General features: G+C 42.1%; 1 protein-coding gene across 1 annotated transcript in view; it reads left to right on the forward strand.

The window, feature by feature from the left end:
• The window catches only part of cacna1ba (calcium channel, voltage-dependent, N type, alpha 1B subunit, a), a 167,766-nt gene extending 156,482 nt beyond the window's left edge, over window positions 1-11,284 (forward strand). Inside the window, 4 exon segments of the mRNA XM_062562322.1 lie at window positions 3,769-3,982; window positions 8,405-8,619; window positions 10,421-10,831; window positions 10,833-11,284. Coding sequence (XP_062418306.1) covers window positions 3,769-3,982; window positions 8,405-8,619; window positions 10,421-10,831; window positions 10,833-10,940 — 948 coding nt within the window. The 3' untranslated portion in view covers window positions 10,941-11,284.
• Window positions 11,285-12,557: the final 1,273 nt, after the last annotated feature.

The following is a 12,557-nucleotide window of genomic DNA, read 5'->3' on the forward strand; positions in this document are numbered from 1 at the left end:
TGAATATGTTTCACACACCATTCTTTGTAAACGCTAGAAATGTTTGTGCGTGAAAATCCCAGTAACTGAGCAGATTGTGACGTACTCAGACCGGCCTGTCTGTCACCAACAACCATGTGTTACGCCCCAGTCTAGGGGTGCCTAGGACGCAACATGAACAGGCCCCATCTTCCCCGTCTCCCAAGTAGCCACGAACAAATAGCTTTTACATTACAAACTTATTTATTTTCACAAACATAAATATGGAGAAATAATAGTTTCCATAAAGTATTTAATATCTGGCAGCACCAAAACGGCCTACCCCGTAGGAAGACCTAAACCAAAAATAAGTAACCTTGTCTAGAAAGAAAATAGCTGACCTGCCAACCAAAAAGAGAAAAGAATGACAAGAGAACCTTACCTACCTAACTATCACAAAAACAAGAGAAAACAAACTCGTTAGGAACATGTACAAACAACAGTCTCACAACAACCCCACAGGGTGGCCAGTTGGGACACGAGGAGGACGAGAACGACGTGCTGCTGCTGCTTTCCCCTCTATCTCTCAAACAACGCCATCTTGGCTCCTTTTATCTCCCAGGAGTCCCGCGGCAGCCAACCAGGGCCCGGCGAGGATGTTCGGCCAATCAGCACATGGCGGTGGCACACCCCGATCTACATAGGGAAAAATACAAACCAAGGAAAAAACCCAAAAAGGAAATACACAGGGCACACGGCCGTACACAAATGACCAGGGTCATAACACATGCCACGCTCAACATTGCTTAAATCACCTTTTCTTTCCCATTTTGACATTACATTACATGTCATTTAGCTGACGCTTTTATCCAAAGCGACTTCGAATAAGTGCATTTCCACATAGAGATACAAACTCGGAAGAATAAATCAAATAAGCAGTTTCAAAACATGTTATAGAAAAGTGCCATTATAAGTACAGTTTAAGTGCTACCATTTGTTAGTGCTACAGTTTGCTAGTGTTTTAGTCAAGGTAGAGTCTAAAGAGGTGTGTCTTGAGTTTTTGACGGAAGATGTAGAGGCTCTCTGCAGTCCTGATGTCATCAGAGAGCTCATTCCACCATCTGGGAGCCAGGACAGCGAAGAGTCGCGATCTTGTTGAATGCTTTTTTTCTCAGTGAGGGAGGAACAAGCAGCTTGGCAGATGCAGATCGATTGAAGCAACTGCCATGTGATTGGTTGATTGGATAATTGCATTGAAAAATTGAACAGGTGTTCCTAATAATCATTTAGGTGAGTACATACATACATACATACATACATACATTTCACTTCAACACCTGTGCCCAGTAATCCACCTGATTATATTTGCATTGTAGCCTAATTTAAACACCACCTTACACCCCCTATGTGGTGGGGCTAAACAATAACAAAATGCCTTGCATATAATAATATATATTTCAGTATAGTATTAAATGTAATACAGGTAGATGAAATCAAACATTCTGATTGGTTGAGACTTAGTCACGGGGTGTACTGTATTAAAGTACAGCCTCTTGTACCTTATTGCTTTATCGTCTAATTGTTAGGCTTGATGCACGATCGCCACTGCACTAAAATGTCAACTAACAGTTGCGCAAAATCTAACTTGTTTGTGCAGTGATATGAAACGCTCGGGTCAATATGAACAGCAACAGTACATTATTGCTCAATAATGCAACCCCTGTCTCTCACTCTCAACCAATCAGCACGCTGGATTTCATCTATCCATATTATAAAGTACTGAACACTTGTTTACATTGAGCGTTCCATATCATTGTGCACTCAAAAAGATTTGCGGGTGTGGCAATCGTCAAAAAAAGACAGGCTTTCACGATAACTGCTTTTTGTTAACATTAATTAAGATTAATTGCGCAAAATTATAGTATTGTAATTTTCAGACTTTTTTTATGCCACTGGTATAATGACAGTATAATAATGCACTTGCCTTATTATGCTCTTTCAAAGAACATTTATTCTTCAGAATTTAGATATTAGAATAGGAATGTGAAAAAAATGAAATCCTGACCTGACGTTTGGTGGCTACAACTATTTAGTGCTGATAGGCAGTTTACTACTCACTTACTATTAATTATGTTGCTGGCAACGGTTATTATATATTTAAGCAATAAGGTACGAGAGGCTGTACTTTATCCAATAACTTAACAGTTTGGTGGTGTTGTGCCGGATACTCTCAGTTAGATTATTGAAGATAAAGTACTGCCTCAAGTAGTTATAAGTACAATTTCCAGGTGCCACGGAAGAAAACAATAAGTCGGAATAAAGATTAGAACAACAATACTTTGATACCATGAATGCATTCCAACAATATTAATATTTATAACAATTCCATGCTATATTTTAATTTCACTGCTGTGGTCAAAATGTACCATGTAGTGTTACAGTCATTGTTGAAATGCATTCCAAGTATTGTTCTTCAAATCTTTATTAAACTTATTATTATTATTGTTGGAATGCATTGTTAGTGTAAATATTTTCAGACAGACATGTGCAGCCGTCCTTTGGAAGTAAATCTGTGCCATCGGGGGTTGAAATAAAAAGGTGATTGAATTTCTAGCACTGAATATTTATGCATTGAAATTATGTACCTGAATGTTTTTCAACATTAAAACACCGCAAAAAAATTCAACCTAAAAAAAAACAACTGTTGAAATATTCAGGCGCAAAAGAAATTACGGTGACAATATTCAACCCAAAAAATGTCAACGTTGACACACCAACATCCAGGACACTAAGGAAGAGCAATCAATTCTAGATTCAAGATCAGGAGCGTGCGTCAAGCTAAAGGAGCGAGCACCTAAAACACCTTCGGCTTCGGATTGTAGCCATGTCCAATAATAATGGGGCTTTCCTAAGGTTGGCGGTTTGATGCCAGGCCTGGCTAACCTGCATGATGAGGTGTTCTTCGGCAAGACACTTAACCCCAGCATTGCTCCTCTAGCTGTGACTACAGTGTTTGAATGTTACTGATGGGCAGGTGCCTCTGTGTATGGTAGGTCCTGTCATTTGTGTATGAATGGGTGAATGATGTCATGTCGTGTTAAAGCGCTTTGAGTGGTCAGAAGACTAGAAGAGCGCTGTACAAATCCACTTTACCAAGTCCATTTAGTTTGAATGAAAAACATCCCCCCCCCTCACCCAATTCCATAATTTCAGAATAAAAGCCTCAATGATTATCTTTACCTCAACCATAGGTACACCACAATTGCTTTCAAACAATACTAGTAACAATTCTTTCAAGTTCATTTCAGCTTTTCTCATATCTGTATTTTCAGCAATTTTTTAATTTATTTCAGCTTCTCTTATTTCTATTCTTCCAGCAATGTTTACAATAATAATAATAATTACAGCGTTTTTCATTTCTGTACTGTAAGCAACTTTCTGAAATTAATTTCATGTTTATGCATTCAAACTCATTTTCAGCAGGAAATGCATTTTCTCGTTCTCTATAACATACAACACATTTTCAAATAATTTTATATCAATGTAATATATTTTATTTGATGGCTTTCTAGTCTTCCGACCACTCAAAGAGCTTAAACGCATCATGTCATCATTTACTCATTCATACCCTGATGACAGGAGCAACCATACACAGTGCCACCTGCTCATCAGTAACACACAGTACAGGAGCAAGGCTCAGTTCCAGTAAGTGTCCCAGTAAGCTATGAACTATGAGTTTTTGTTATCCAGCAATTAAACAACTTGTGTCAGACATGATTGTCAGTGAGCTCTCATGTTTCTCTACCTTAGACTGTTCCAGATGGTAGCTGCATGAAGCGGTCCGCCTCCAGTGTGGCCCCACAGCAACCCCAAGAGATCAACCTGCAAGACTCCACCCTGGAGAAACCTATCCAAGACCGGCCCCGCCGCCGCCACCGCCACCACCACCGCCAATGCCACCGTCACCGAGAGAAGAGGCAGAGATCGTTCGAAACAACCGCAGGTGGACAACTACCTAGAGCTGGTTAGTCAGCTCTAACACGCCCACACAGTTTACTAACGCACCTTTTGTTGGAAATAAAATGGCTCATTGGGTGCCTTTTATATATTTTCCAACAAGTAAACCAGTAGAGATAGGCACTACAAACATCCATCCATTTTCAAAGCCTTTGCGGGGGGGACTGGAGTAAATCCCAGCTAACATTGTGAGAGAGATGTTGTACACCTTGACAACCAATCGCATTCACATCTACACACCTTCAGGAAATTAATATTCACCAATCAACCTGCATACCAGAGCATGTTGTTGGTTTGTCATTGGAAGCCGAACACGGACACCCCACTGAAAGGCCACTGGGTGGAGTCAAACCCAGGACTTTCTTGCTTTGAGGCGACAGTGCTAACCACCCACCACTGTGCCGCCTTTTCAGCTTTAAAAAATGCTGGAGTAAAAACCCAAACTACAAAGATGAACCTGAATATACCCATTAAATGTAAATGTACAAAAGAGAATTTTCTTTGTCCTTATGTTGGTACTTAAGCTTTGTATTCTTAAGTCTGACTTTAACCAATCCATCAGCATTTACCCAGGCTGAGCGTCCGCTTTCTCGGCTGTGTTCCGGCTCGATGCGGCCAGATGTGAGCCAGCTATGGCCACCGGGTTTATCGCAAACCAGCACAAAAACAGGTTCCAGCCCGTTGATGGTTGCAGAATCTGGGCCCAATCTGGCTTCATAGAAACTGCCCTATTCAGGCTGAGACACGGCAGCCGGGTCGAGTGCTTCCAGGTTCCTTTGGTCCTTTTGTTCAGAGTCCGAGGCGGTAGTTGAAGAGGGAGAGAGCTTTTTGCAATATGGAGGACAAAAAATGACGAATATGAAGTATATAAATGAATATGAATAAATGGTATAAATACATTAATGTATTAATAGAAGTTTACACCTACACAGAACATAATTAAATCTGTTTCTACATTTATTTATTTATACAGTTCTGTATTTCTTCATTTATTTATGCCTGTATTTCTGTATCCGTATGTAAAGGAGCTCAGGCGGGCAGAACCTCATTCTTGAGCAGGATTGGTCAAATAGAGCAGCGAGACAGAAGCAATCGATCCCAGCACTTCGCTCCTGTAGCGTGTCTAGAAGCTGCTAGCAGCTCATGGCTTCTACTGGGCGAGATGTGGCTGAGCAGCTTGAGAACTGTGAGTTCCTGTTTAATGTGTAGGCAGCGTAACAACAGCAGTTGTTTAGCTCACGTTTCCTAAATGCTGTTGTTCAAGGTTCCAACATACTAAAGTTGTATTAAACTGTTAGATAGCCACGTAGCGTTCACTGCTTTATTTCTTTGTAGCACCAAGAGCCGCAAAACCAACCTCCGCAATCACATGACGTCACACTTGGCACCCAGTGGGTGGGGGGGTGTCTGCAGTCTTCCCTTGTGGAGACTAAATAACTATCGCCGTGGAGAGTGATTTATTAATACATGCGGGGCGTCAGATCACCTTCCTGTAAGGTTTTCTAGGATTTATTAAGTAAAAATAATGCTAATGACAGCAGGAAGAAACTGTTAGTGTGGCGGGAGGTCTTAGTCCTGATGGACCTCAGCCTCCTACCGGATGAAAGGGGCACAAATAGTTTATGTCCGGGGTGAGAGGGGTCGGCTACAATCTTTCTAGCCCCCTTCAAAGTCCTGGAAGTGAACAAGTCCTGGAGAGACGGCAGATTGCAGCCAATCACCCACTCTGCAGAGCGGATGACATGCTGCAGCCTGCCCTTGTCCTTGGCTGTGGCTGCAGTGTACCATGCGGTGATGGAGGAGCAGAGGATGGACTCGATGGCTGTGTAGAAGTGCACCATCATCATCTTTGGCAGGTTGAATTTATTCAGCCGCCTCAGGAAGAACAACCTCTGCTGGGGCTTTTTGGTGATGGAGCTGATGTTCGGCTCCCACTTGAGGTCCTGGGTGATGATGGGGCCCAGGAAACGGAAGGAGTCCACAGTGGTGACGGGGGAGTCACATAGGGTGAGAGGGGAAGGTGGGGCAGCGTACTTCCTGAAGTCCACAACCATCTCTACTGTCTTTAGTGCGTTGAGCACTAGGTTATTCTGGCTACACCACTCCAACGACTCATCCCCACCAGAGAGGGTGGTGTCATCTGCAAACTGGGGATGATGACTGTTGTTTTTTTTTTTAGTGGCACAAAAGCTGTGGGTGCTCTTGTAACACGCAAGTTGTATCCAAGGTGTTAGTAGTTTTCCTTCTTTGGGAGCTGCTTGGGCCGTAAGTGAAGACTGGGGCAGCCGGACTTCTCTGGAGCAGCTAGAAAATGGTTTAGGTTGGAAAGGCCTAAATCCTTAATCCTTTGGAAAGTTGATTTGAAGAGGCGGTCTTCAACTTGTCACGGACACAAGTTGATTCAGAAAAATTTATCTGAGGTGATACTGCAGTCTTAACCTTGCACTTACCATCATTAGTTTAGAAAGCGTGATTCAGGAGAGGCTGTCTTTAACCTTGCGCTGGCAAAGACCAGTTCGGAAAGGGATTAATAGAGAGACTCTGTCTTTTAACCTTGTAAAACAGTTGAGAGTGGGAACTCTCAGTCAACACCAATGGCACCCCTGTGGTGTCTGTGGCTTGGCCAATCAGATCTCAGGGCTGTTTTACCTAGAGAGAAAAATCACACCTTAATCCTGTCCAACCTTGGTTTTACGCTATAGAGGGCCCAACAAGAGTCACAGGGTGTACTGTATTGAGCCAGGAAGTACTGTAACATCGGTTTACATTAATCTGAGCATGCTATATCAGTGCACACTCAAAATAACAAGTTGATTTTGTGTGACCGTTAATTTACTAAACCAAGCTTTACACAGCGAATTTCAGAGAGTTAAATGGCCTGAGTTTCAATAATAACTAAGTTGGTGTTTATGTTTTCAGTGTTAAATCAACACTCAACGAAGTGTTAACAATTTAACTAACAATAAAAATCAAAAATAAATTAAATAAATCTGTTTTATTTTAGAAATATTTTGGCAGATTTGTAGTGGAGACTATGGGGCTTGAGACAGACTTTGTCTCACTCTTAGACTCCTCAGGACAAAAGTAAATAACTCAAGGATTCCATACCCATATGAGTCCGACCAGCACAAGCACAGCATCGTTTTGATCCCAAAATGAAGCCTGAAAAGTGATGTTTAGACTTTTGTCAACATCTTGAAGATTAAATGGTGTCTCTTGCTGAAAGATTGGCGAAGCTGAAAAAGTTGAAAGTTGAAGAAGTTTAAGAGGATTTGAAAACAAAACTCCATTTGAAAACAATGTTTAAAAAGTTGATTTTAATTAATTTAAAGTTATAGCAGGAATGTCTGAAAGGAGCAAAACACTTTAATATTTAAACAGTCTTAATAGCTGAAAGTGTGAAGGAGTTTTAGCGTGCCACGGAAGAAATTGAATAATACGATGTCGGAGTAAAGATTAGAAGAACAATACTTATGCTTAACGCATTCCAACAATTATTTCTTTCCATGCTAGTAATCCTTAATACTTAATACATGGTTATTCACCAAAACTTGGAATACAAAAGTAAGCAGGGAGTAGGTTGGTTGCTTACTTGAAGAAAAAAACAGTATAATAGCCTTTACTAATTAAATGTAGTGCATGATACAAATAAAATTTGACTCAATTATGGGGCAGTACATTTGGAGAACACGTGTCTCTCACTCATTTTCCCTTATTTTTGTCTATTTTCACACTGGTAGCTCTGCTGGTCAGCTGAAGTCGTATTGGAGAAATGTGATGCTTTTGTTCCTTTACAGTTTGTTTGCGGACTTTACAGTAGTCTGATGGCTAAAGACAGCCCTCCATTAGCGGCTTCCTCATCCCCATGTCTGCAGTAGTAGAAGAATAATATGCCAATTTTAACTGCACAACAACTGCAAATAGATACAGTGAGGTGGAGAGGATGAATGAATGAACATTGGGTCTTTTAATCTCAGGGCACCGGGCCCAGGTGCCTTCAATCACCAAACCGAAATCCCATTGGACGGCGGCTGCCTCCACAGCAGAGGTCGTTACATTAGTAACACGTGACTGGTTTTGACAGTTTTCATACAAGTACAGTTAATTTAGTATAACAATTTTAAAAGTCAGAACGTCTGCTGTGCGCAACCAATGCGGTTTGTTATTTTGGGTAAATGTATTATGAGCAAAAGTTTGCCGCTATATGATATTTGCATGTAAAATAAACATACAAATTAATTGTAACAAAGAACTCTCCGTTTTTGCTGTGTTCGAGCGCACTTGGCGCACGTCTAAACCTATCCGCCTTATTAGTAACCAGTACTAGACTTCGTTTAGGACTTCGTCAGTACAGCTACATTGAACCAAAGTCAGCCAGATCTAAATTGTTATCTAGAATACAAAAACATCATAAATTCCTCTTCTACAGGTGCAGCAGGAGAGCCAGAGTCTGAAACGGCTGCCTCCAAAGAACGAGGACACGACCGCGGACGCTCCCACGACAGGAAGCATTACTCCTCTGCAGATAAGCAGCGATACTATTCCTGCGACCGCTACTGCAGCCGGGAACACTGCCCCACCAAATCTGCTAACCCCAGCTGTGCCGTCTCCCCCAGCGGGGGGCAGGAAACCAGCAACAAGCAGGTGGGAGGGCATAGGCTCGTTCAGTAGAGATGGGCAAGTCATTAAATCAATGAGTTTGGAATTAATCTATCTCTATTTACCATCAGATAGAGAACTCCTTTGAGACTAAACCATGACATCCATTGATGCTGCTGCTTGTAATAGTGATAAGAAAAATCCAATTAGATCTTTGGAACATGAAAAATCATTAGTGCCATAGCGGCATAGTAGAGGGACATGTATTCGTAGAACAACAGTCCGTGCAAAGCCAGTAATAACTAGACTACAAATATGGAGATAATTCAATATAACTACCTTTTGGCTGACCGGATTAGCCTGACCACAGTTTAACAATAACACCAACAAAAATTATGACATGTGTAGTTGGCTAGCGTAGTATTGATTAATCAATTATTATGTATGTATGTATGTATGTATAGTTATACCAAATATGACTTGGTGGAGAGCGGGGTCCTTCTTCATCAGGACCGGTAGTTTGATCACCAGGTCAGCTAGTAAAATTGTCAATGTGTCTTTGGACGAGACACAAAATAGCTCCCGTACCTGTGACTACGGTGTAAGAATGGTGTAAATGTTATTTACGGCTAGGCAGGTTTTACTGTGTATGGTGCTCTCCTCTCATCAGTGTATGTCTGGGTTGGCAACTTGAAAAGTGCTCTAAGAGTACAGTCCATTTACCATAATTTAGTTATTTTCAACCTTCTGCCCTGTAAGAAACATTTTACTTAATCAGTCCAAAGAAATATTATATAATTGCTGCAAATAATATGTCTCAACTTAATGTATCTGAACTGCAATATAAATGGTAAAAACTGTACTTGTTAATACTCTTCCAACCACTCAAAGCGCTTTTAACAATTACACACTGATGACAGGAGCTACATCCACAGTGCTATCTACCAATCAATAACTACCAATGTACACACTGTAGTCCCAACTACATAAGCAATTTAGGGATAGGCGTCTTAACAAGGACACATCAAAATGAGGGTTAGCAGAGCCTGGGATTGAACCACCGATCCTCTATTTGGAGAGCAACGTGCTTTGCACTCACCCACAAGTGCCCACACATATGAAGAGCGTCTGGCTAAGTAATTAAATACACGTCCATGCCAGTGGGGGGCAGCAGGTAGTATAATAATGGCCATGTTCATTTGAGAAAGAAGCGTTGACAAGACGAACAGCGAAGGAGAAATGCAGACAAAATTCGAACCCAGGTGAAAAGCCGAGTAGGTAGTGGTGAAATAGCTTAAGGCAATACAGAAAGGGTTATCTATTTGGTTTTAACAGGGATCCAACTGCACTGACTCTGTTGTGCTGTGGGTGAGGGGAAAATGTCTTATTATTTAGCAACATTGCAAAGAACATCTGCTAACAACTCTGCTTACACGTTGAGGAAAAAAGTTAGAGGTTACTGTTAGAGATGACCAAATTGACCAGCTGATCGCAGGCTCATTGTGTCAGCACAGTTAACGTTAGGATGATGCCTTAGGGAGTGTTCTCTGTGATCTATTTGCATGCTCTTACCACTACTATGTGATCAGTCGGGCCTTAGTGCTGCCTCTCATGGCCTGTCACTTCTTTTCCCACTTTTCATTATTCTCTGCCCATTTCATCCATCTGTCGTTATCTTTCTAATAGTGCTTGTCCTTTCATTCCAATTGATCTGTCCCATATGTTCTGTGTCATGTTTAATGTCATCACATGTTTGGTTTCTTTCCCCTCTTTTCCTTCCCCCCCTGTACCGTGTCCTCTCTTATATAATTTCCTCATTGTTTCAAATTGTCAAATTTTCATCTAGGGCAGCGTTTGGGTTAAAGACAGCCCAGTGTCACTGAATTCCATTTATAGCACGCCAAGCCGAGGACGTCGGCGGCTTCCCCGCCCCCCCGTGACTCCGCGGCAAGGGGTGGCCTACAAGACTGCCAATTCATCCCCGGTGCACTTTGTGTCCAGCCGGGCTTCTCTGAGCTTCGGCCTTTCGGAGCACGACGCCCTGCAGCATGGTAACCTTCACTCTCCCTGCCCCGTCACTCGTTTCAGCTCTGAGCCCTTCTTGGGTCGGGGCCACACCGAGGACCTGGACAGCCTGTACGCCAGCCTCCAGGACCAGCTGGAGATCTTTCAGGATGCAGTGTCAGTGACTTTCAGCTCAAGTGCCGGACGCTCATCTCAGACTACACTGCCTCGCATGATGGGAGCCCTGCTTCCTCGCCCCGCAGCAGAACCTAGGGGTGTCTAACGGGTACCACTTCAGCATTGGGGGAAGCACCAGCCCAGGCTCTGGTATTAGGGCACAGGCAGAGGATAAATGGTGCTAGTGAATTCTTGAGGATTTGTGATGGGTTTTATAATCTTCTTGGAAGGCTTCAGTTTCCATCGTCAGTGTATTTATTGCTGTCTTTTTTTTATCCTAACATAGATAGCTAAGTTTAAGGGGGGAATCAAAGCAGGGAAGTGGGTAATATTTGAACATTAAAAAAAAGTAATCTTCATCAAGGGGCTCGTAGCATTACAAAACGGAAGACTTTATATATATCTTATTGTAGTTTTGTCAATTGGCTTTGACTCAAGCTTTTGCTTAACACCACCATATTAACCATCATACATAATTTAATTACACAATTAGTACCTATTATTATTATTATTATATATATATATATATATATATATATATATATATATATATATATATTAGTTCTCTGCCATCTGTGCACAACATACACAAAAATGGAGTAGACTCATGCAAACATTCATACGACTGACGACAACACAATACTCGTGTGCGAGTTTTGCTCTATCGGCTGCCTCCCATCTTGCCTTCATTCACATTACTATTACAGCAAAGAGCACAGCATACTGTATAATAGTCCCTATTAAGCTGTAAGTGAAGTTAGTTATGGACAGTTCAATCAAATTCAGTATGGTGTTTTCAACAAAGTGAAATTTCACTAGCAAGGACCACGCCACCAACTGAATATCTTTAACAATTTTAATTGCGAGACGTGAACGATACGATTGTAAGTTGATCTGTCTAGCGGTTGGATTGGTTTTGGGGAGTTACGGGCACGGCTAAACCCCCAAAAACTCCCACATGTGTGATGAGTGGCATGGAGATCTTTTGAGATCCAATCGGATGTAGTGGTAGTATGCTTTCGAGGACTGTTTAAATTTCAACCACTGGGAGGTTGTCTGAGTGAATGACAATGGGCTTGCGAGACCCCTCGTGGCTCCTCGGGATCGCCACAGCTAAGAGGTAGATCTCTCGCAAGCTTGAGAGGCCATCTTTGATGTGAACCATCTTCCGTTGTAATAGCTCCCAAAGACTAAGTCGAAGGGGGCAGTATTGCTTCCATTTTTATATGCAACCAAGGCAAAGAAGAATATGTTGATGTTTTTTAACAAACATGGTGAAACAGAGCGTGGGTCGGCCGAAAAGACTTCCAAGGTCTGGGAGTAGTTAATCAGCAAACCACGCAAATCAGTACAAGGCTCCATCTGTAAACTGCAGGGGTGGGGGGCGGCATTCTGGTGCCATGAGCCACTGGAGGGTTATTTGGGTGTTTTGTATCTTTAACTGGATTACTAACTTTTAAACGTGATTTGCGCGATTACACCATTCAGAAGCAAACCGGTGTTTACCTTATGGTCGGCACGGCGGTTGGACACTTTTGGTGTCCGATCTGTTCAAAGGGATTTCTTTTTCCTTTAGTGCTTTGCACGGTTACAATGATCCAGTTGGAGATTTATGAAAGCTATATTTCTGGGTATCGCCCGCAGCGTTGTGATGGAGCTTCCGGCTAACGTTACAGGTCAGGAGCCTGGAATAGCCGGGCAAGGTGACCTTCCTCTACTCAGTTGCTTCTTTGGTGAGGAATGCGGCATCTAACACACAAGTAGCATTGATATTTTTTCTGCCACATTGTTTTGCAAGATTC

This window comes from Pungitius pungitius, chromosome 5 (assembly GCF_949316345.1).
Source record: "Pungitius pungitius chromosome 5, fPunPun2.1, whole genome shotgun sequence".
Classification (NCBI taxonomy): domain Eukaryota; kingdom Metazoa; phylum Chordata; class Actinopteri; order Perciformes; family Gasterosteidae; genus Pungitius; species Pungitius pungitius.